Source organism: Chelmon rostratus, chromosome 1 (assembly GCF_017976325.1).
Source record: "Chelmon rostratus isolate fCheRos1 chromosome 1, fCheRos1.pri, whole genome shotgun sequence".
Lineage (NCBI taxonomy): Eukaryota > Metazoa > Chordata > Actinopteri > Chaetodontiformes > Chaetodontidae > Chelmon > Chelmon rostratus.
Window position 1 is genome coordinate 17030668 of NC_055658.1, and position 25327 is coordinate 17055994.

A 25327-nucleotide genomic window follows, 5' to 3' on the forward strand; every position below is an offset into this window, starting at 1 on the left:
ATTTCACATAGCACACTCAAAAAAGTACATCCTTTGGACTTAACGTCATCAAAAGGTCATTGACTTTGTGTTCACTGGCTGGTTAATGTTTGACTTGGCAAACGCTCAGCTGTTTATGCCCCTAAAAGACATTTGTATGTAGACAGAAATGGAACACTGGGCTGATTTTGAAACTTAGCTGTGTGATTCTGGTCAGAAAACAACGTGTCTACCATAAACACATCACATGCAATACTTAGTGGTAACTTGATCACATTATCAAACTTAAAAGACCTTTCCGTACATTGTAAACACAGTTTACAATAGCTGCTAGTTGTTTTCTAGCCTCGGCTTCCCAGGGTTCAATTCTCCTGATAAACTTTATCACTATTTGTTTAGTGCCAAATCTTAATTAATTAATCATCTGATTTACTTCCTAAATCTGCACAGCCACACTTTGAGGAGTTTACAGAGTTTCATCCAGCTGTGAGCTTCCAGGGCATCCATCAGTGATCTCCAGTCTGTTGAACAGGTTCAGGGACTCACACAAGCCTGTTGTGCTTCCTTCTCTGCTGTCTTGGTTTGTCTTCTATACAGCGCACAAACACTTTGTCTTGCCACACTTCAACTTGTTGTCCATCGTCTGTCATGGCACAAAAAGACGTCCTAGAAGACAGAAGCATAGTGTTGACATGGTGAGGTGTAGCAGATGAATGATGAGAACTGATTCAGTGTGAGTGTGGGGAAACGATCCACTAGGTGGCATTAAAAGTCCGCGATTGTGTCAGTGCAGAAGGTGTCTCTGCTGTCGAGAGCGGGACACGGCAAAATGTTATTGTAGCTGAAATCACGTACATTTATTCCTTATTGAATGTGTTTATAAGTATTTTAAGCAATTAGTAGGTAGTAATCAGTATGTTTTCTAACTTACAAACGTTGTTGGGGCACTCAATGCATCGAAAGAATGACACCCTTAACTATAATAAATCATGATATGTGACAGCTAAACATGTATACATTTACTAATGATACAAATAATCCTCTAATACAGCACAAATATTTTTCTTTTCACTCAGCTGTTCTTGTGCGCTCCTGCCCTGCAGTGCAGCACATTTACATCTACTATACTTAAGTACAGTTTTGAGGTATATGTACTTTACTTGACTATTTCCATTTTATGGTACTCAGAACTTTTGCTCCACTGCACCTCATAGTAGTCATATCGTCATTTATGCTCCACTGCATTTACATATATGACAGCAAGTTACTTTGCAGAGTACGATTTTTTCATGCAAAAAGTATAATCAGCTTCTAAAATATGATGCACATCTTAAACAACCATCTCTTCAAAGTGGTTATTAACTATAAAAGACATTTGATGCTTGTAAGAGCTGTAGGACAAATAGCTGACGACATGTGGGGAATGCAGCGTGATATGTTGAGCCAGTGTTGCTCTTTGCTGTGTGTGTTGCTTCTTGAAAACATCTGAACACTTGCTGCCCTGTAAGGTGGAGCTGTACCTCTCCTGCGTCTCGCCTGCTTTGACACTGAGCTTGCCCACAGTCAGCAGCGGCTTCCTCTCCCGGCCGCCCCAGGGAATGATGGTCTGCACCCGGTTCCACACGTTCGTCCACATGGCCGATCCTTCCCAGTGCAATCTGAGCATCATCAGATCCCCTAAGTCTTTGTCCAGGGTGATCAGGAAGGTGAAGGTTTTATTACCCAAAATCGTCTCAGTGCTGTTAGAGTTTAAAAGGGAAGACACAAAAACAAAGCAGACACAGTTCGATTATTACATTCTGCAACAGGCTGTCACGTTTCTCTATTACAAAGCAAAAAGCCTCTTGATGGTCTACAACTAAAGCAGGTCAGCACATGAGATTTCCTCTAAGGCTCTTTGATACACACTCGTCAGGGAATAGTGTCTTGAGTAAATTATTTACTCCATCATCCCCATTTATAGTTCTCTTTCATGCAGCAGCTCCGGTTGTTTCCATGTGTGTCAGCTGCTCTCCTAACGTGCTTTCTTTCTTTACAGAGCTGAGAGCCCAGCTGCACATTGCATGTGTCAGAGAGTCAGTCCACTGAGCATACAGTAGACGGGACATAATGTAAGCCTGATGGGAGGTGATACAGTACTCACACAGTGATGGGGAGGTCGCCACTCTCCTCCTTTGTTCCAGAGAGGGAGATGGTGAGAGAAGGCTTGATCCTCTCCATCTGGTTGACAAACTGGATCCTGAACTGGTAATGATAGACTGCAGAGAGGAAGCCAGAAACAGAAGAAGAGGAAGAGTTTGTTTTCTGAACATCTTTGCATTTGTCTGATGTGTAGCATTCCATTTAGTTTGATGACTGTTAATACTGAGAGCCAGAGAGCCATCATGTCACACTTTATCATATTTCTGTATAATGCAAACAGAGTCACTTTGAATTAGCAGACCCACTGACACTTTAAATTGATTATTTTTGTTTTATTAATCTGAATCAGTAAAGTTATCAAATAAATATAGCATAGTAGTAAAGTACAAGTAAAAGTACAACATCTGCCTCTGAATTGTAGTGAAGTAGAAGCATAAAGAAGCAGAAAAAAATGTTAGATTTGGAAAATGGACAATCTGTGCAAAGTAACTTGCTGTCATATAAATGTAGTGCAGTAAAAAAGACTATGTTAGTATAAAGTTTTCATAAATACTCAAGTAAAGTACAAGTACCTCAAAATTATAGTACTCGAGTAAATATATTTAGCTAATTTCCACCACTTCTGTTCCCAGGTCAGGTGTGCTGGAGTAAGGTGAGGAGTAGTGTGTATTGGTGCATTTTTTGATGCCGCCACTGGGGGCAGCAGAGTTAGAATTTCAATAATCCTTCACAGTGGCCCTGGGTAATCGCTGATATTGTTCTGGTTGTTCTTATTGTCTGCTAATCCCACGAAAATACCAAAAACCAACAATGTCTGTTTTTAGTTACTTTCTGAGTTTTCCTAGCCTGTCTGTGGCACTCAGCCCCAACGCCATTTGTTCCTACTAAAGATGTTAATCTCACCACAAATATTTTAGTTTACTTTTTTAAAAAGCTCAGTAATTTCCTGAAAAAGCAGGCCACCATAGTTTTTAGCAAACAGTTTTTTTTTGTTTTTTTTTAGCTAAAACAGAGCTTTTAGCTAAATTAAAGCATTCATTGGGAATTCATTGGGAACTATTTTCAGTGGTGGATTAATACACATTTGGTGCTCTAGTTAGTGTTTATAGCAGCAGGGCAGAACAAGTGGGATTGACTTAAACTAAACTTCAGTGCCCATGTTTGCAACCAGTGCAATATGTCACCCAGTGTAATGATGTGGCTGATTGTATTTTTAATAGCTTTTGGACAACAGTGGAGCTCCGTGGTGCGAAGGAATACAGTAAAATATATCATGCTGTAAACCGAGTATATAATGACTGCAGACGTATACATGTATCTTAAATGTGTTTAAATGTTGAAGTGATGGGGACAACCACATACGTTTGTAAGGCATCCGAGAGCGTGTTTTCAGGTAGAGCCTCTTGCTGTTGCCGCTGTGCACCTTTCTGATATTGTAGCCCAGCGTGTTGCAGCGATTCTTCCGACAGCCGAGACAGATGCCTTTCTCAAAAGCGCTTTTGTCGCTGCACCTGTAGGCCACGCTCTGCTTGTCTTTATTCAGCAGAGAGTCGATAAATAGATGGACGGACCGCTCATGAGCACATTTCACCGTCTGTTCGAAACCTGCGGGAGGAAATAAGAAAAAGATGGTCGACATTTAAAGCAGGAGACGTTGAGTTTTTTTAACAACAGATCATTTCCACACAGCTTATTCTCCTGTGGATTGACAGGCTGTGGAGTGCCTTAATCATAGTTTCTGACCATTATGTTGGAATTGATTTCATTATCACCAAAGCCTGACATCTATCATTCTGCCCCTCCATCACGTCTCATTATGTCTGTATTGGTCTGCTCTGAAGGCCTTTCCTCTGAGCAGACTCGTGTAGCCTGGAGGCAGCTCAGCTCAGAGGGACGGACAGAGCGGAGGAAGGCACATGTTGCTAATTAACTCCTGAGGATGACAGATGCTTTAATGTGGCTCTCGCTGTCATATTATGCGGATGTGTTTTGGATTGAGAAGCACCAGAAATCCCAGAGCCACTTGTGTTCGACTGGAGGGAATTAAATGCATCTGCCTGAGCACAGAACAAGAAACTGTCAATAAGCAAAAGATGGATTGGAGCCCAAGATACTCCCTCTAAACCAGTGTTTTGAGGTGGCAAAACCAATTAAGAAAAAAAAATGTTATGATAGAGCGGAGGAGGAGGCAAACCAATAAGCCGTTAAGCAGCCGAACACATTGCTGTGATTGGAGTTGTGCATTTGCTTCTCAGATGCAGGGTTGTAAACTGCACACAGGGGGACCAGAGAGCTGACGTGACATGTCTGCTCAGGCAGAGGAAAGGTTGACTCCTGAAGGAGAGTCATCCAGACCTGAATACACACAAAATGAGCTTTGGTGTCCCTGAGAAGGAACTAGAACGGCCTTTGGTCTGGCTTTGTTAAGGACTATTTGTTTTACAAAATATGTGGCAATGCTAAAATGGGTTTAATCTTATCAAAATATTCCACTTGATTGTAGGTGACTGTTTGTAAAGCCAGAGGTAACAGTGGATGACAGCAAAGTCAGTCATGACATCTTCTGGCTACGATCACAGCAAATGTTTGACTGCATATCATGGTTCTCAGAGGTTGAATCCTGATGACTACTGCGGCTTCCTTACTCCACCGTCAGGCTAAAATGTTTTACTCTTACACAAGAAATATTAAAATCAACTGGGCAGAATGTCATGAAATGCACTTTTCTGAGTTAATTCACGCTCCCCAGAGGATTAACTTTCTCCAGTCACCGTCATTAAATCAAATTATCAGCTTTTTGTTAAAGATACAGGACAAGTAATGACCAACTTTCCGGCAGACACCCTGACCTTTTTATAGCACCACCATGTGGACAAATTTTTCAGTGTGTATAGGCAAAAATGTCAAAACCAGAAATTCTTCATTTTTAGCCTACTTCAATAAAAAGGATGTTCTTTCTGTCCAACATTGGTATTGTGGGGTGTAATAAACATTTCAGCTTCTCATGGCCACCTGCAATGCTTTAGATTTTATGCTATTTTATGTTATAATAAGTACATGTATATATTTGTCATAATTTTCTACGGTGTTGTAGTGTGTTTGTTATCATACCCAGAAGCCCGTACTGGGCTATGTGCTCGTAAATGTTTTGCAGATCACATCCTGGTTGGAAGTCTCCTCCGTTGGGGTAAAAGTCATAATGTGCCACAGCTTGCTTGATGCCTACACTGAGGCCCATACGTTCATGGGTAAAGGTGTGGATGGCATCCACAAATTCAGCGTCATCAGGAGACAGCCTGTCTGTGTGAGACATGCCTTCAAACAGTGGCCCCGCTGGATCCAGACCTGGACAGGTACAATATCCAATCTTTGTTACAGAAGACATACTAAATAAGTTCACTATCAAAAAAAAAACTTTTTACAAATTACATTTGTTTTAGCCAGTGAATTTGTTATTACAGAAACACCCACCAGTAATTCTTCCAATCTTCTCCGAACCCTCCAGATAGCTTCCAGCAAATCCAGAGATGTGAGCGCCGAGGCTATAGCCAATCAAATGAACCTTTCTAACTGGGTACTGGTAGTGAACCTGTTGGGGTTTATGACAGGTACATAATTTAAGACCTTTGACTTAAGTCTGGTTTGTGCATTGTGTGTTAAACCACCTCTTCAGTATAAAATGTAGTAATTCAACAGATTTTAGCAGCCTTCAGTAGAGAACTTTCTGCTGACCTGTAGTGACTGCAGCAGGTGAGCTATGTCTTTTCCAACAGTGCGGGTGCTCTGTACTGCTGTGGGATAGTGCTGGTGAGCCAGGGACAGCCAGTCCGTAATCACCACGTTGACATCTATTAGGTTCGTCTTCAGGGCTGTGGCTAACATGAGCACCCAGCTCTCCATCATACCATCCACCTCAGGAAAGACAAGACCGATCGTGAGAAATGTGTTTGAATGAAACACTGGACGCAGTGATGTGAGAGAAAGTTCAAATATTGACGTGTAACCTCTCAGATTTAAATGAGTCTCTGCAAGCATTTAACCGACATATATTCTTTAGTTATTTCAGTATGTCTCAGGGTTTTGAACATGACTCATGTGAAACATTTACATCTGAAACTATGCCACCAGCTACTCCCCCATATTGGTCCGAGTTCTGTGTTTTGTATCCAGTGGTTCAAGTCGGTGAAGTGGAAGAAAAGTTGACCTTACCGACCACCCGTGAGTGATGATGATGAGGGGATTACTGCTGTTGAAGCCACAGGAGGTGAGAGTGTGCAGCTGCAGAGGGTCCAGTGCACAGTTGTCCTCGCCTCCTGAAAACAGCCTGAAGATTGAGCTGCTAACATGCTGCTCTGCTGCGTTCAGGACTCCCCTCTGTTCTCTGTCCGCTACACCTCAGAAACCAAACAGCAGAGGAGTCATCTGTCTGTTCTTCATGATTACTATGCACATCATGCTGCTGTGCTGGATCTGTTTACTTTGAGGTAAATAATTACGAAAAAATACCTGGAAATGTTTTAATTGATGCATGCAGAAAGGGAGAAATCAGATCTTTTTAGTAAAGGCCCTTTCAGAAGCACTTAACTGTGTTTCCAGGTCATGCAGACCTCTTTGGCAGATGCACACAGATAACACGTCACAAAAAGTCCCATCAAGTTAATCTATGCCAGACTTTTCCCGTAATTTCTTATATAAACTCCTCCTCCCTTAACATGTTTAAAGCCACAGCCCAGAAACCTCAGAAATCTTACTTACAAACTTTATAGATCCTCCTCCAAAGAAAATCTATCATGATGTTTCCTTAATGGCTGTTCCTTGATTCATGTCCAGCATATTTATTATTCTAACACTTTAATGTCAATAATGCCAGAAACCCAGGCGCCTCAGCCTCCAGTATATATACAGTTGCCATCCGATGATGAGCTCTGGTTGCTGATATGAAGCCCATGATGAAAACATTTCCACAGTGAAAGTAATGAAAATAATTATCCATCCATCATCCACCCCTCTGCTCATTAAACTCTTGGTGTGTCTCTTTACTGTTGTGACTGTTTATCCATATGAACACGGAGAGCAATTAAAAACAGTCTGACTGATCAGTAACAGAGCACCAGAGTGTACTTTACAAATCTTTGACTGTAATTAGTTCAATGTTCAAAAATGTTCAGGTTGTTTTTATTGTGAGGATTTAAAAAAAAAAAAAACACCAAAAGAAAGAGAGTTGATTGGGAGAAAACTTGGGAGTATGAAATTTGCATATTTCATAGTTATCATGAACAAACGTCCAAAAACACAATTTAAGCAAATTTAAACAAAAAAAAGTGAAAACTTTAAACACAGATTTAATTGTAGCTGTTCGACTACGTTTTCTGCTACAGCCTCCATAATGTGTAACAATTCATTCATCATTCAATTCAAAACGTGAATGGACTCACAATTCAATAATTCTCAACGCATAATACAACAACAAGAGCCTTAGAATGTGCTTTCCATTTCCATTTCTGTTGTTCAAAAGATTTTTTTAAATGTGAGAATTATCAATGGAGTTTTGCTTGACCCAAAAAAAGGTATTCTCCCAGGAGCATAAACAAAACAAACAAGAACAAGATGAGAAGAAATCAGGAGATTCTGAGTACTTCAGTAGATTTTAGAAGGGACATTTGATGGATTGTTTCATGATGTATTTTGAATTGATAGTCTTCAAACGAACAAGAAAAAGATCGCCCAAAGGAGGCTTCATCTTTATAAATGTATGTTGTGCAGCTGAGCTTTCAAACCCACCAATGTTTTTTTTTTCTTTATCCTGAAGTTTCCAATTAAGTGAAAATATCTGTCTTAGATATATGGTTAAACCATAAAACACTGATTTCCTTTCGGAAATACTTTACACGGCATCATATTGTTTAAGAATATGTGGTATTTTCAGGGTCAATTTATTCTCACTATAAATTGTGAAGTTAAGTGAACATCTGAGGAAATTTGGTTGAAAGCCCAATTTTTAGACTGCAGTTTGGTGCCCCCTGTTAGAAAGCTGTCACCAGGAGCTTCATATTGATTACATAATTTGTTGCTTCTAATACAAGAAGTGACAGTGTGACACTGGCTGATTCAGAGGTGTACAAGTACATTTAGGGAGTCTTGCATTTTTTGAACTATGATAATATCAGACAAATAAATTCTAAGAACACATGTAAATACAAGCAAACTGTCAATCAGTCAACTATTCTGGATTTTTTTTAGTCTAATCCAACATTAAAGTAGTTCAAGCAAAGCAACAAACGTCTTTTATCACACTTTTCTAGAATCATTTAAACTTGACATTTCACTCACCTGGTCTGTTTCCCTTGATTTTCTTCGCCTCACTGAGGTGATACGTTAGCAGCAAATAGCACAGGAGTTTGACCCCTGACATTATAATTCCTCTGAGCCAACACGTCTCCCACAGGTGATGAGAACAGACTTAAAATCTTTAGTGGGGGGAAATGCAGGTAACACTGAGTCTGACAGTGAGATCGTTTTGTCCTTGGGTGTGTGAGCTCTTTTAAAGAAGCTTCATTGCTGTCCTAAGGCTTGAAGTGGGAAACACATTGTACTATACTGTACAGAAAGAGAGGGGACATTTATGGATTGGGAGGATTAGGTCCTATCCTGATTGGCTGGGGGCCGGTCCGTGTAGATCGAAGTTATTGTGAAAGAGCAGAGGTATGAACAGGGAGAGGATCAGGTACAATGTGCTGATAGTGACTGGGAGGCAGAAATGAACTCAGATCTTTCATTCAGAGCCTCTGATTGTCCCACCTACAAGAGCAAGACATGTTCTTCATGTAGTTTTTACCAGGTTGAAGCTGGACTTTAGTCTACGGACAAAACACGAATGACTAAAGCCGTCCAAAAATAAGATTTCCCTGCAATGCTGCAATACATGTTTGAACAGTTGAAAAGCAGCACTTCATGTACCCTGTGCACTCAGTCTAGCAAAAAAAAACACACTTTGAGATGATCTTTTTTAGGCGAAACAATCTAACAAAATCAATGATTTTCATGATAGATTCTATTCTGGCACGCTGTTTTAGGAGATTATTGATCAAATCAAACAGTGCTCACTTTTGTTAGTAATTTTATATCTTCTATCAGCTTTTCTCAGGACTGTTTTCAAGAGAGAGTTTATCTGAGTTAAACGGTGTGTGTACACAAACAAGGTTCATGGTCACTTAATGGTCATGGAGACCCTCATATTGATGATTGTTTGAAGGTACACAGAGACACCATTCAGTTTCTCTTAATGTTGACTAAAAAGGCTTTAATGGCAAAATGGGTTGGGGATGATTCTCCTTCTGCTATCTTATATTGTCAATTTAGAGAATTTGAGATACCTTGTTGGTGGAAGAACTCATCTTTTGGTAAGAAACTGGGAGAGACTGCAGAATCCTCCAGGAATTAAGTGCAGTTTGGCATGAAGGAAGTTGTTTTGTTGATGTACGACACCTGTGGTGAATAGATGAATGCTGTGTGTGTTTTCCTGGACCTATTATGCAAATACTCTATATGTTGGTGAGTTGTCAATAAAAAGAATGTTCAAAAAACAAAAAAATACATGTCCCATTGACGATAATGTCACATGATTAGACTCATAACTGATGCTGTTTGTCCGTATGTCCCAACCAGCAGTTTCTGAGACTGTTTGGAAATTCAGATACAGTCACTGACTGCATGTGGTGTCATTAATTGATGCGGAAATCAAATTATAATTAAGTCATGTTAAGCCATTCACATTCATGCATTTTTCATACTGGATGTATTTATAGAATATGTCAGTATAGAACAATGTGCTGATTCAGGTCAGCAGTTACACACACATATACACACACACGGTGTCTGCTTCTGTTTGCTGGATTAAGCATGAACAGAACAACAGTACAGTCACTGTAAACATGTTCTTCAAAGCCTCCGTTCATTTCAGCAGCAAAAGAGTTAAAGTCACAGATTATCTAATGTGTGATGTCACATCTGCAGGTGAACAGGAAGAGCAAACATGATGAACCTTTGCTTTTCCAAGTACTGTGTGTGAGTGTGTGGGCTTGTGTGTGTGTGTGTGTGTGTGTGTGTGTGTGTGTGTGTGCGCGCGTGAGGGTGGGTATGACTTAGGCCATGTCGGGGACATATTTTCTGACTCCAGTTATCTTGGGAGGGCTGATGCAATCAGGGACAAAAGCCATGTCCCTAACTGGACAACAGCTGAATTTTGGGCCAGTGGTTAAGGTTAGAGTTACTATACTATACAGGAAACTATACAGGAAATGAATGTACATAAGTCTATGTAATTGTGTGTGTGTGCGTGTGTGTGTGTGTGTGTGTGTGTGTTTGCTTTCGTGTCTGGGCATGCTGAACAAATATAAAAGTTCCTCCAGTTCAGACAGAAAATACAATAGTAGAAATCAGGATGAGAATGAGACTGAATGAATGAATCAAGGAAGCCAAAAGGGTCCAAATACACAACTCCTCATTAAACTGAGGACAAAAAAGTGAAGGAATACTTTCACATGAACAGGAGACTGCTGCACAGTAGCTAGTGCAGTCCATTATTACATAAATCCATTATTATTCAAGCCAAAGAGAGGATACACTCTGGGGAAGCGCTCTGCAACCATTGACACTGTTCATCCATTCTCCAAGAAGTTACATAAGCCAGTTCCAGTTGTCTTCTTTTAGATTTTAATGTATTTCTGCTGTATGTCCTACTCCTGTTGCACCTGTGTGTGTGTGTGTGTGTGGTTGTGGGTGTGTGAGTGAGGACGTATTTGGAAATGAGGTCATCGTGGCCGGTCCTGACCTATTCAAATGTCTGTCTGGACATCAAACTAGCTCATTTTTAGGGGTGAAGCTATGAGCTTCAGAAGACTTACTCCTCCTCCAGCATAAAATGTCTCAAACCATTGTGGTCAATTTTAAAAATATATATATTTGTATATTAATTTTTTTAAAGATCTCAGTGTAAAATGAAAAAAAAAATCACTTTAATGGGAAAAATATGTATTTTTATTGCCAACCAAACCCTTAAGTAAATAACCTTTTATTTACAGCAGACGTTTTGCCTTGTCATAGTAGGAAAAGCCCAAGTGTTAATAGCATTACTGATGGGACCCTGACACTGAAGCAGCTAAAAGCAATTCATCCATCAACCACCCATTTTTTAGTCACACTTGTGCTTTTCAGTGACATGTCAAAAAGTCTGCTGCGAAAAGGCTTATTTTTTCTGTTCTGTTCTGACTTAGCAGTGGTTATTATGTGTTTTTCAACCTCTGGCATCCACTGCTTTCTAAATGAAAACACAACATGGCTGCGTATCATCACACTTCTGTATTACAAAATATCGTGCTATCATATATTGTAATTCACCCTTGATCATTTATAGCTTCTAAAATCTACAGAAGCATGAACAAACAAATCATTTCAACAAACTTTATTCAATATTAAGATGCACTGAACAGTGTAAAAGAGAGACAGCTAATTCAGACAGATAGTACTTGAGAAAATAATGTTCGGAAACTACGTTAGAAAAAGCAACTTAAAATAAGCAACAAAAAACAAAACTTTTTGAAATATTAAAATGTTTTTTTTTCCCTGACAGGCTGCAGTCAGGACAGAAGCACTAACATCAGAGTGTGGGACAAGTGGGAGACGAGTACCAACATATACACCAGTTCACTGACGAGCTGAATGGATTCAGTGACACAAACACCTTCAGCTGCTTCTCAGACATGCTCACTGAAATTACTCTGATTCAAACGCAGGCCACATACAGGGTTTTAATGGGCACACTTCATTCGTGTTAAACTGGTGGTGGTGAAAGACCTCACCACAAAATCACTCTTTGACATCTGTGCCGCTGATTCTCTTCACATTTTTTTCTGTTGCACAAAAGTAAATAAAAAACAAATGAAAAAAACCCCCAACCCATTATAACTAATTTAAATGATTGTCACGTCGCCAGAAAGGTGTCTACAAATGTAAAACTGAAAGATTCATTTGTAAAAATAGAAATCGTCATTTTGATTTATCTTTGTAATTCACGTTTTTTAACTCAATCATCAATCAGACTGCCGTTAGTTTATTCATTTTAACAAGGTCTTTATCTGTTTTTGCAAGTGAACACTTCAATTGTGCTGTTGTGAAAATGGCATTCAGTGCAGAACAATGTAATCTCACAATTAATGTTTGTGTAAACGCCTGCTCAGCTGACAGCAGGTACCCACATTAACGTCAGCAAAGGTCTAAATGTATCCTGCTGTCTGACTCTGGAGCCTAAAGCTTGTTATTCATTCTGCCGCGCTGGGTCACAAATTCTAAAACACGGCCTGTTGACATTACAACCATTATGTAACTCCACAGCACATTTAATGAAGCCAAGTGTTTCACACCTTTTACATTTCCAAGCAGTGTATCTCATTTTGCCCAATTTATGATGTTGAACTTGGAACCAAAGCTAAGCCACGCCAAATATTTGTGTTTTATGACACATTTTTTTTACAGCTTTTAATGTAAACAGTTACAGCCAGTGTTTGCACCTGATACAGCATGTGCACTGACTCGAGTACAGTTCAGCAAGTTCAGTGACAGGAAGTTTGTGCTGGACACAAAATAATGATTTTTTTTTTTTAGCAGAAGAAGAAGAAGACACTCATGTCCTGTGATAAGATATATATCAAGGGTGCCTGTAATGAGTAAATGTGTAATCCAGCATTAAGTTTACGTGCCACAAAATAATGGAGACGAATAAAAAAGAAGCAAAACCAGAATAAGTGTTTAAGGCTGGATTTTCTGCATAAAAGTGTTCGCAAGATAAAGTAATCAATCACACATTGTTTCATGCATGCAAAGGATGAAATGAAACAGAGCAAGGACGTCACTCCACGAAACACACCATACCACACCATAAATAACTACATTTATACATGAAATCAATGGTTTCATAAGTGATACGTATGTATTTAATACCCCATCTGTCAGGTAGTGAAAATAAAAATGCTGTACAGAAACTTGGCAAACATTTCTAACAAGAGGAGGTGATCCCAGTTAGGAAACAGGAGACTATAAAGAATACTGCATATTTACACTCTCCATAAAAGGTTATGATATTATGGGATTAAAGGAAGAGCTTCATGTCTAATGAGGTTATAGGTAACAAGAGAGTTTAAAATTCTGATATATGAAAGAGCTCCTGGCAGGTAAAACCTGAAGCCTACAAACAGACCAGGCTTTCTACAAAAAGGGACTTCAAAGGCTTCATAAAACATTCATGCATATTTTAAAATGTGTGCACTCAGATGCATGCTTTGCATTAAACCACTCACTGTAAATGTTCATTGTAGAAATGTAGAAAACGGCTTCACCTAGGTGACCATTTTTGCCTTCTGAGGAGGGTCGAAATCAGCTGCTTTGTTGCTTCGCTCTGCAACCCTTGTTCTAAATTTTAACTCATCGTTACCATTTCATATTTGTCCTGAACATTGTTCTCCTCCTGTTTTTCAGGCTCGGGGTGGTGCAACTCAATGAAGAGAAAGTAAACACCTGCTCCCACTGCTCCGCCCACCATGGGCCCTGCCACGGGGATCCACCACCAGCAGCCTCCAGCTCTGCAGGGAGGAGGACCCATACACAGTCATTATTATGACAAGATATACAATTTAACGCTGTATTCTCGATTATTTACACAGCACCCTGCATGGATTCAATCTTAAACCTTTGTTTGGCACCTCTGTGGCTCTGAGGATGCTTTGTCAAGTAAAAAAAACTACTCAAATGACCAGTTCGACCAGGCAGGGAGTCTTATGTCACATTCATGCCACATGGTTCTGTATGTCCTGTAGTCTTGGCTTTCAAATTAGCAAACAAAGATTAAAAGATCAGGTCGACTTTTTAGGAAATAGACTTATTCATTCTCTTGCCACGAGTTTGATGAAAAGATTGATACCACTCTCATAAATGTAAAGCTATCAGCCAGTTAGCTTAGCTTAGCACAAAGACTGGAGACAGAAGAAATAGCTAGCCTGGCTCTGTCCAAAGGTAATGACTACCTGCTCCTTTTAAGCTCACTAATTAAGACATTTTATCTTGTTCGTTTTATCTGTGAAAACACTGAAGTGTAAAAATCACACGTTGTGTTGTTGTGGTTGCTTATGTGGCGGACTGCGTTTTGTTCCGTCACAGTAACTTCCTGGCGTCTCCAATGCTCACAGAGATGACAAAACTCTGGGAAGTCACTGCTCTTTTTGCTAAGCTAAGTTAGGCTAACCAGCTGCTAGTGATAGCTTTACATTACTGTAGAGCCATGAAGCTCTCCATCTCTGCTCGTGCTCTCGGCGACGAAGCGAATAAGTGTATCTCCAAAAATGTCGAATTCTTCTTTGGCTGACATGAGGAATCCATGTTGGTTTGGTTTGTAATGACACATTATTACTATTACTAAGCACCAAATCAGATACTTCAGCAAAATTTCCAATCATTGTTACCACTTGGACGTCAAACATCTTTACAAATCACAAACTTGTAATTGTGGCTTAATGAAAGACTCTGCTGAGTTGCATTATGAGAAGTGTGGGATCCAACTTGACCCATACCAGATACACAAAAGTCAGGATATCTGGACTCTGCTGCTTCACTCTTGAACATTCTTTTTCTAAAATCTGCCTCTCAAGTCCCCCATTTTTACAGAAACACAACATCAAATTGCTGCCACATTCTTTCGATGACATGTCCTGTGCCTCTGCAAACTGTGTGTTTATGTCAGTATCATCCTGCCTGGGGCGAGTTATAGGCAGTTATCCCAGATTACAGTAAAGTCTTAAGGAGCTCTGTGTGTCAGACCTATGGCATGTGTCCTCATTCTCACTCTGGCTGACCTCAGACAAAGAGATTAGAGTCCTGCTGGTCAATGTGGCTGTCAGGAGCCTTCATTGCAGGTGAAAGGGCTTCAGTTAACAGAGCTGATGCACAGACCTGAGAGTAAACAAGCGTCTGAGAGGGTCATCTTTGTCTCCTGTATGCATTCAGGAAGTAGACTAAAGGAGGGAGGTGGCTGGATTACAGACTTTAATCTATGGCCACGGCTAAGATGATCAGGACACCCAGTGGGTCACACTGACGCTGTGTGGACACTGAATCACTGCCACACTAAGTGCTGTAAAGGAATGTAATGTACAGAAATCCTCAGCCTCACTTGAGTGCTTTTCACATTACGCTGCATTTGTAGCTGCTATGTTTATATCATCAATGTATAAGATTAAGTCAGATTTAGGACATACTTTATACATGCTATGAACCTGATAGCACCAACGGCTTACGTGTGCATTAAAGCAATCTCGCTATATGTTTGTTATGTCACATGAGCCATCTGCTGATAGTTATAGCTGTGGGATGGAGACAGAGAGCATCAGAGACTGTATCTTTCCATTGGCCTTCAGGCTGCCTTCAACCCCGAAATATTGTGTTCAAGATACATCAAGTGTGCTGTGCTTTTAAAAATCCTCGCTTGTAACTGAACAAAACTATAACTCAGGACTGCGCTTATGCTGCTTTTTTATGACCCAAGCAGTGTTTTTTCTTAGTTTGACAGCCACATATTAACACTTTCAAGGGCAGGAGTTTGAAAGAAGGGGGAGGGCACTGGGAACACAAGCAGCATATGCCTGTCGCCAGTCAAAACATACACAGGCAACACAGTTTTTGGCAGAAGGTAGTTGCCATCAAACCAAAAGGGGCTGCAATTTCTGAGGTTGTACTTCTGTATGGAGCTGCGAGAGGCGACAGAGAGCATCTTCTGAGCACCTCAGTGACACTCTGGTAAACCACTCATCATCTCGGCAGAAAACAGTTCTCAGCAGAAGTTGGTGAAAAGCAGAAGAAACACTGACACAAACGTGACCTGGAAGGATCTGGAAACTCTGAGCCTGCAGTACCTCATTGGCAGAGTTCAGCGGTTAGTTAGAAAGCTGCTCGGTGGAGAGGTGCCAGGGGTGGATCAGATCAGCTCCTGAAATGCTAACAGCTTTGGATATTATAGGGGGCAACAGTTTGCACGCCTTGTTATTATCGTTGGTAAGGTTTTTGCAAAAAAAAGAGCCTCTGAATTTTGGTCCGACTGACTGACCGAGTCACCAAACAACCAACGCTGATATCCTCAGAGCCTGAAATGTGTTCCAGCTGTCCAGGGATTACGCTACTTTGCCTCAGTGACAATTAAGGCTTAACTCAAGACACTGGACAGGAGGCTGCACTCAGTGACACTCAAGAAGAACAACAGCAATTGATGTCGACATGAACAGGATCAATATTTTCGTATGAGGTTTTAGATTGTGGAAATGCTCCCTGTGGTACCCTGCGAGAGTGCAGCATGTAAAGTCTGCTGTTGTGAGCCACCTAGTTTATATACATGTAGCATGACTGCTTTGTTTGCATTGTTGGCAAAGTCCAAAGTGAATGCGAGATGGGGATGCACATTGTCCCCTGAACTGTCTGCAACGTGCAGACAATATCTGAAGTGTACAACTGACATGAGAGAGGCACCCTCGCTGTGTCATGTTAGAATTGTTTTGTTTTATTAAACAGCAGCTGCACTTTGGAGTGGTTGAAGCGACCGAGTGCATCTGGTTGTCTCTCAGTGGAATATGACACTTAATAAAAATAATCAAAAAGTGAGAAATCATAATGGTTGACTAGTCTAAGTGAATAAGTATGTTTTTTATTGCACTGATAAATACAGACCTAAGGCAAAACAAATTTCTTCAATTTCTAAACACTGAAGGTCATAGTCATAAAGTAGTGACCAAAATATGAAACGCCAACCAGATCTGAGCAATCTACAGTAAGAACTACATGCTCTTTAAAGCAGCTGGTTTGCTGTTTTTATAATAACGTCCGTATTTACTTTATCTGTACCCACCACGTGCAATTTCTACACAAGTGCAATTTGTGTAAAAACTGTGTAAGTATATAGAATTCTTGGCAGTATATTTTCATGGCAATATGGCAATAATAGTTCTTTATGCCAATATATATTTTTTAGAAAGTCCTTGTATAAAATGTACATATATCTAATCAGCTTTTTTTAATTTGTATTTTGTATTTCTCTAATCTGTTGCTTTGTTTTCAAACTGCTATCGCCTGCTGCCTGTAAATTAGCTGGATTACTAAAGTTGTATCTTATGTTATATCAAATGACAGAGTGTAAGAGTGAGAAATGTCACTTGTAGTGATGAACCTACAGACAACTATCACCTGAATGTGCACCTCCCCTCTGCTTTACAGAGTTTCAGCTCATCGTCTAACCATCCAGCTTTACTGTTTTGGTTCACTCTTGCGGCTCTCATGCTCACAGCAGGCAGCTACGCTCTGTAAAACCTACTGTTCACTACCAGCTCAGCACGAACAGGCTGACGATCACAGTCAGTGACTAGCTGGGAAACATTGTGGAGCGTTTAGGAGCTAAAGAGCCAGATATTTCTCCCAGGAGTTGGTGGGGACCAAAACAGAGCAGTGAAATAATAATAAACCCACCATAAACACGACACGACCAAATGATGATTATATTTCTCTATAACTGCTGGATGTGTTCAAAGGAACTGCATATTAACGTAAACAGCGATATGTCAACACTGTGTTCACAGCGTGTTTCTGCTGCCCCAAGTGGCCAAAAGAATAAATTACTGCTTTTCAGGATGTTTTAAAAATTACAGAAGACACATTTTTTGTGCACTTCTAAATCTGATTTTTAAAAGGTCAATTTATGCATAACTATAAAAACAAAACAAAATAGGACCAGGAAATGCTGCGCTGACAAGGAGAGAATGAAGGAAGAAAGATGCTGAGGAACATGCAATTGTGCCATTCTGGTAAATATTTTATATTCATATGCGTAAAATCTCTCCCTATTCACTTAAATCCCACAGCCCTGATTCAAAATGCAGGAAATACATGCATGGTTTTTGAAATATTGATTCAGATTGTCGAGAGAGATAGAGATGGAGCTACAAATGCTGCTCTCCATGTGGGAAAGGAAAGAGCAACGTTACTTACATCACACATCTACTACGTCTCAGGCACTGGTGAGAGTGAGAGCAGCACTAAATAATGGACTTTTAGTTCTTCCAGGCAGGCAGCTCAGAAAACATTTCTTACTTACTTACTTACTTTGTGTAAGTAAGTAAGTACTTACTTTGTGTACTTTATGGGTGATAACAAGCCCATCTGTAAAATTACCTGAATACGTCCATGCCCCACCCAGCCACAGCCGTGAAGAACCGTGGGCCGAGGTCTCGTGCTGGGTTGATGGGATAGCCGCAGTTCAGACCCATGGACACTCCGATGGCCATGATGATCAGGCCGATGCACAGAGGCTCAATGCCTTTGGGAGCACCGATATTCTTCCTGTCGGTGATGGCCAGGATGCACAGGATCAGAGCACCGGTCGCAATTACCTTGAAAACAAAAGCGTCAGGCAATTTTTATATTGTCATATTCACAAAATTCTAGACTACAACAATACATACATTACCGTTCTAAATTAAGGGAGCAATCCTAAAGTGTAAAAATAAAACATCACCGCTTACCCTTTCTTTGTTGTTGTTTTTGTGAGGATGTTTTTGAGCTACCTCATCTGCGGTGGTGCCCTTTGCCCTAAGTTATTCTGTCTAAGCTTATTATGGGACTTCCCCCTTCCCCTGGTTTCAGTCTGCAAGGCAGCTCTACTACACAGCCCCATATGGCTGCATATTAGAACAACATGGCAAAGTTAGATCATCAAATAATATAATCTTTCATGTATTAAACATAATATTTAAAGGGGTCTATAAAATCTTGATCTTGTTTAATTCTAATGACTCTAATTTGACCACTTAAAGGCACACAGTCTGTGATCCGAACGACAGAATATAAATGACCAATATCAAAACACACCATTAGAACCTGCTACTGCTCTCAGATTCCTTCACGGGTCTCACCATAACTCTACATAGCAACTGCAAATTAATTATTGATGTTTCTGATGGTGTAGCTGCTTTACATCAGTAATACTTGTAAATGTGATCTTAAATCTTGGCTTTATTTTGATACATAAACATTTAAGTTAAAAAAATATAGACCTTTAATGCCCACACTGCCTTCACATATACATATATACAATGTGCGTCTCGCCTTATACGCATCCAGAACAGATGGAAGTTATTCTCAGCAACGAGGCAGAATTGTTCGTACATCAGTAAACAGCTCACGTGTCCATTAATGCTTGCATTCATACCCATGACTGCACTAAATGCACACTCACATGTATCTCTGTATGCTCGAGTGGCTTCCATATGAACAGAATGGTGTTGGAAACATCAATAATTCCATACAGAAAAGATTCTAATCTAAGATTCAAAAACATTATCAGTCAGTTTGTATAAACTAAGTAAAGAATCATTTTCCATGGATATGGTTGGGATTTTTACATGATTAGACACTTACTTAGACACTGTCTTCATTGTATATTTTTAAGGGGATTTATAAATAACAAGATAGTCTTGAGACCCACCTGATCAACAAACCCATTTAGGACTGAGAGATGTTTTGCAGGATAAGATGCGAATATGTTGGCTGTAGCATTTGCACCAGTAACAGCAAATTCTCCGTTGGTATATTCCATCAAAGCATCTGTGGAAAAGAAAATACAATAAAGATAAGCAACTGTTTATGCAATTATTACAAACAAGCTCCTCTAATATTTGTGTTTCTATTATTAGTTAGTCAGATATAAAAACAGTGCCCAAATATAGCTGGGAAGCTGTTTGCATGGGGATATTTGTTTCAATACAGGACAGCGTCTCGTGAAGCAGGATTGCTAAATTAGCCAGATAACCTCACTTTAGTCAGTGTTTCACACTTGATTGGGTTTCTCAGAAAGGCTATCCAGATAACCTCCTAGTCCTGTGTTCTGAGAGAGTTTTCTGATAATAATGACATCTACACCCACCATAATACAACCCATAGACAGCACAGGATCCAGCAAAAGCCCCCAGGAACTGTGCTACCACATAGACGGGGAACTTCTTCAGAGGCAGCTTCCCCAGGATTACCATGGCCAGAGAGACTGCAGGGTTCACGTGGGCTCCTGGAACAACGCAACGAACAAAACAAAGATCAGCAAAATGAAGTAGCATCTACACAAGGCTTGCCTAAAACAACAATAACAAACAACAAAATGTTTATGGCTCGAAACAAAAATCGAATAAAGATTGCAGCTAAAGTTTACTTTCATTATACAACTTCTTTTGCATATGCACTAGTACTCCCCAAGACCTTTGATATTCCCCTTCAAACAATAATTATCAAAATAGTTGCAGATCATATTTAATTGTAATTGATTAATTGACTAATCATTTCAGCTCAAAATCAAATCTCAAACATGTGCGACCGAGCCGAGAGGGACGACATTTTAAAAGTCTCTTGCATCTTCTCTTAGGCGAGAAGGTAAAATGAGTTCAGTGGATTAAAGCAGTCCGCGACTGGCTGTCTGATCATTGCGTTGGAACCTTTTGGTGCTCATTTGTTCCAAACTTTCAGGGTGTTTTCAGACAGAGATCACTGGGTTTGTGCGCCTTCGGGGTCGGCCTGTTTTCCTATATTCTACATTGTCCTTGAGAGGCGTGTTTGAACACATTCCAGCCAAATGTTACTGGGCTGTGATGGCAGTGTGGGGTCATTTATTTAACACTCTGGGATCTTGGCTTTGACCTCGCTGTGGTAACACCACTGGGGGTATCAGCCATGCGCCCATTGTTAATCTCCCCATCCTGTTCACAAACACTGACCACGACAACCAGCCAGACCTGCCTGTCTGAATTGCATCTGACATAATCTGCCTGAATCTGCTTAAGGCACACGTAGACTGCAGGTCATTAGAGTGACCATGATGTGTCACACTTACGGTACACTGTCATCTAAAATCTGAGACTACAAAGTGAAAACAATTGTGTTTTCTTCTCCTATGGGGCCGCCCTGCCAGGGAAGCCTAGAAAGCCAGGCTTGTCACACCTGACCCCCCTCCTCTCCAGAGACCCATGCCCCAGTAAAGCTCATTAGTCCAATACCTATGATCATCTTCAGAGATGTCGTTGGACAGAAGCTTCCCACTGAGCTGTGGACCCCGGGGCTGAATGGCCCAGTCATGCAGCAAAAGCTCTCCATATATTAACCTCCCTGTCCTCAGGCTTTTTTGCTATTCCTCTGAAGCTTTACAACTCCTCTCATTAAACATGTAGCACAAGTAAGACTGTAACATGAGTCAGGGTGATCACAACAGCCATCCTAAACAAGACAGAGATAAAAAGCTTTATTATCATATCAATATATTCATTTATTGTGCTTTTCCCAATCTCTGACAAATTCTCAGTGAATGATTTGTAATATATTCAAATACACACAATAAAGAGAGAATTGGTGCCATCCTGCGACTTTTTCTTCAGGAACACAAACTCTCTCACTTTGCATAGACTTTTTAAAGGTTCTAAAGGAATAGTTGGACATTTAGGAAATGCACTTCATTACTCAGTTAGATGAGAAGATCGATACCACTCCCATGTCTGTGTGGTGAATATGCAGTTTAAGCCAGTAGCTGGTTAGCTTAGCTAGCCTGGCTCTGTCTGAAGGTAAGGAAATCCACTTACCAGCACCTCGAAGGCTCACTTACTAACTTATTGTAATTTTGTGTAACTTGTACAAAAACCAAACACAATTTTACCACCTCGTAAAACACAGTCGTTCTCACACTTTGGTTTTTGCATGGATTAAACAAACCAGACCTAACGTGTTAATTAATGAGCTTTTAGGCTGCTTGTAGGTGTGGCTGTTTCCCCCCATTTCTTTATGCTAAGATAACTGTATCTTATATATTTAAGTATGAGAGAATAACTATATTCACCAACATCCAACTATTTCTTTAAGCATTTACTAACAACATATATATGACCTCTCTGCTGTTGATGACGAGTTTGCACTTCCCCACAGCGATGGAAGGCCTGCACAGTGCAGCCCTCGACATAATGAATCCCTTGATTGCTGATTAATGGACACTCACTATTTTGGCTCAGCGAGCCCATGAGGAGCACTGTGACATTTAGCAGCTCTTTCCCTCCTATCCCTATCATTACAGGGAACACACAGAGGGCTCCTCTTGCTGTAATCCTTGAGGAATGTACCCTATAAAGTCCCATTTGGACATAAGGACATAATATCTTCAGCCCTCCGGCACACTGACACCACTCTTACACTGACAATCAGCCCAGCAGAGTTGTCTTTAAGCACTTAACTTACTCTCCAATAATAATAAAAACATTTTCCAATAAGTATTAGTAATTTTAACCTTCTAGACCAGAAAAGAGGTGAGTTTGTGTTGAATGCTCTCCATTATGTAACATTGCTAGTCCATAACAAAGGTCTACACTGGTCTTCATCATACATTACCTCACTTTCTAGATCAGTAGGCTAATGCAATGATATCAGTCATCCGAGATGAGAATGAAGCGTGATCGTTTCCTGCAAAGGTTTTTCATGTAAATACTTTGAGGATGGAGCTAACAGTGGCACAGAGTAACCTGCAGAAGACCGTTGTTGTGCTGTAAGAGCAAAGAGCATCTCCAACACAGACAAACACAGAGTGACGACCTTTGCTACCAGCCCGGGTTTGTAGCTTTGTGCAGGCAAAAGTATCAAATAATTAGATGTTTCGCTTGTTTTTCATTCACTGAAGAGCTCAGGGACTACTGAACTAATGAGAAACCACCTTTATCATTAATGTCAATACACTCACAGGTACAGCAGAAACAACAACAAAACATTTTTTTTTACCTGCAACTATGTAATAACTATGTCATTTTTTAAAAGCTAAAATGCTAAACTTTCTTTAGATTTAGCCTTATTTGTGAGAATGTGTGCTTGTCTCTGTTTTATATCAGTGTAAACTGAATATCTTTGTTGCTGTTGTTGTTTGTCAGACAAAAAACGAACAAACAGTATAAAAAAAGGGCATTTTTTGACATTTTCGTGACCAAGTATTAAGAAAATAATCTCCAGAGTAACTGATAATGGAAATAATCTTTTTTAGAAGGTGGTTGATTTAATATCGCAGTGAATGTGAGCTGTGTATGTGTCCATACAAGGATGTTACCTGACACTCCCCCTGCCATGTAAACAGCCATCATGACTCCCAGAGTGAAACCAACGTGGATGGTCAAGGGCTCCCCGAGAGCCCCTTTACTCAGCACCGTCTGGGCCACTGAACCACATCCAAAGAGCTGGGACACAGACAAGAACAAAAACACAAAGGGTGGAGGTAGAAAGACTCATTGTTTTTAATTATTCCAATTATAGCCGCCATTAACACTAGCCCTCTTGTCCAAAGAGAGCCTCCGACTGCCACATACAATTTGTCCAAGTCGGAGCTTGGAAAAATAATGAATCCCCCACTTATTAAGTAAAAGGCAGAAGTGATTCAGAGTGTTGAGAGGAGAGCGGTGGTCCAAAAAATTAAAAAAAGGGCTGTTGTGGAAGCTACACCACTCCTCTGATGTGGCATCACAGACTGAAGTGGACTCATTGGGTGACAGGTGGAGCTCAGGGGTGACAGGTGGAGCTCAGGGGTGACAAGGTGGAGGACAGTCCAGTCTAGAAACACATGATAACTGAAAAGCAGGCAACTTTGCAGGCATGTGAAGGAAACTCAGAAAAACACAGACACTTCCCTGCACTGCAAAGTGAAATGAGCATATAATTCATTTAATTGTTTGTTCCATAACCTCATCACTGGGAGACAATGACTTATTAAAGCTATAATGATTCAAATGTTATGTTACATTGCACTTCTGGAGGAGCTGTGAGGAAGAAAAACAGCCCCACATCAGCAACATCTTCTTATAATTGTCAGGAGCAAATTACAGCTGAGCACATCAAAGTGAAGCCTGTTATTCCCAGAATATACTATCTGTTAATAGAGACATATGAGAGACAGCAGTTAAGGTCCCTGGAGACCCAGTTTGACACCTTATTAGCATACTGGTTCACAGCTTTAAAGCGGCTGTTTAAGCTGGGTGACAGGTGCAGAGGGAGGTACTCACTATCAGGACAAATATCCCCAGAAATTCCGCCAGGAACTCTCTAAAGATGTCCCGCCTCAGGCCAAATCTCTCCCTCATCTTCCTCTTGCTCTCATTTTCCATGTTCTTTTTTTTTTTTTTTTTCCTTCGGCTCCTTGATGTCTTCCTCCGACCAGAACAAACAGCCAACAACAATGTGTCAGTCTGTGTGTGATTGTCGGTGTAGGTTGCCGCCTCCCACTCGGTGCGCTCTGACCGTGCAGGCGTCGGCAGGCCGACAGGCGCGTTAAGCTCTGTGCATTCATTCCCCTCTGTCACCACCAGGGGTCCGCTTTTTATCACTGACATCCTGACCTGACAAAGTCTTTGTTTGGGTTTGTTCATATGTTTTTGGCAGTTTTGGCAGATGTACAAATAAAGGTAAATCGGGCTTCACACTAAAGGAGGATGTTATACGATTTTAAAAGGACATAATCGCAAAATGAATGAGAAATTCCGTCGATAATAGGCTGCTTTGGCTATAAATGAAAGGTGAAAAAAAAAAAATCAGCCCAAAGAATATTTGAGAGGATCACTAAACACAAAGCCATGAGACTCACAGACACAATATGACATGTGAAGAAATAAGAAAGACAGAAAAACGACTCTGATTCAGGATCGAAAGACTGAAAGTCTGCATCATCGCCAACAATTACATTAGCTGACAGTCACCTTTCTAATCACAACATTTGGTTCACATTTAGTTGAAAGTTCGGTAAGCTGCATCGTAATTTATTGTTGACAACACTGAAACTGATCTTTTTCTGTCCATTCAGATGTTTAGATGTTTGAGTTTAACATACAAAACATACAAATAATAATAATAATAATAATAATACATGCAAGAAAACAGTGACAGCCTTTCAGGTGTATTAAAGTCTTATTTGTAGTATTTCTAACAGAACCTCATGAGGATAATATTCACTTATATAAATAAACCACAGATAACTGTGCCCCTGTGCTGTTTTGAATGCTAAAATATACTGTAATTGTTTCAATTCAGATTATACTTATTAGTTTTACCTGATAACAAATTTATCAGTTTC

The 25327-nt window shown here is 40.2% G+C and overlaps 2 protein-coding genes across 2 annotated transcripts; both read right to left on the reverse strand.

Annotated features, from left to right (window-relative positions):
• Nucleotides 1-521: 521 nt before the first annotated feature.
• Nucleotides 522-8533, reverse strand: lipca (lipase, hepatic a). The gene is made up of 9 exons (XM_041942967.1): nucleotides 8452-8533; nucleotides 6331-6509; nucleotides 5854-6033; nucleotides 5593-5710; nucleotides 5233-5466; nucleotides 3484-3726; nucleotides 2123-2237; nucleotides 1500-1718; nucleotides 522-645 (listed from the first exon to the last, which is right to left on the reverse strand). The coding sequence occupies exons 1-9, from the start codon at nucleotides 8531-8533 to the stop codon at nucleotides 522-524; spliced, it is 1494 nt and encodes a 497-aa protein (XP_041798901.1).
• Nucleotides 8534-11705: 3172 nt separating this feature from the next.
• On the reverse strand, nucleotides 11706-24380 carry aqp9b (aquaporin 9b). Its single transcript, XM_041936275.1, has 6 exons — nucleotides 24264-24380; nucleotides 23318-23444; nucleotides 20126-20263; nucleotides 19688-19806; nucleotides 18376-18593; nucleotides 11706-13754 (listed from the first exon to the last, which is right to left on the reverse strand). The coding sequence occupies exons 1-6, from the start codon at nucleotides 24363-24365 to the stop codon at nucleotides 13592-13594; spliced, it is 867 nt and encodes a 288-aa protein (XP_041792209.1). The 5' UTR covers nucleotides 24366-24380; the 3' UTR covers nucleotides 11706-13591.
• Between the last annotated feature and the right edge of the window lie 947 nt (nucleotides 24381-25327).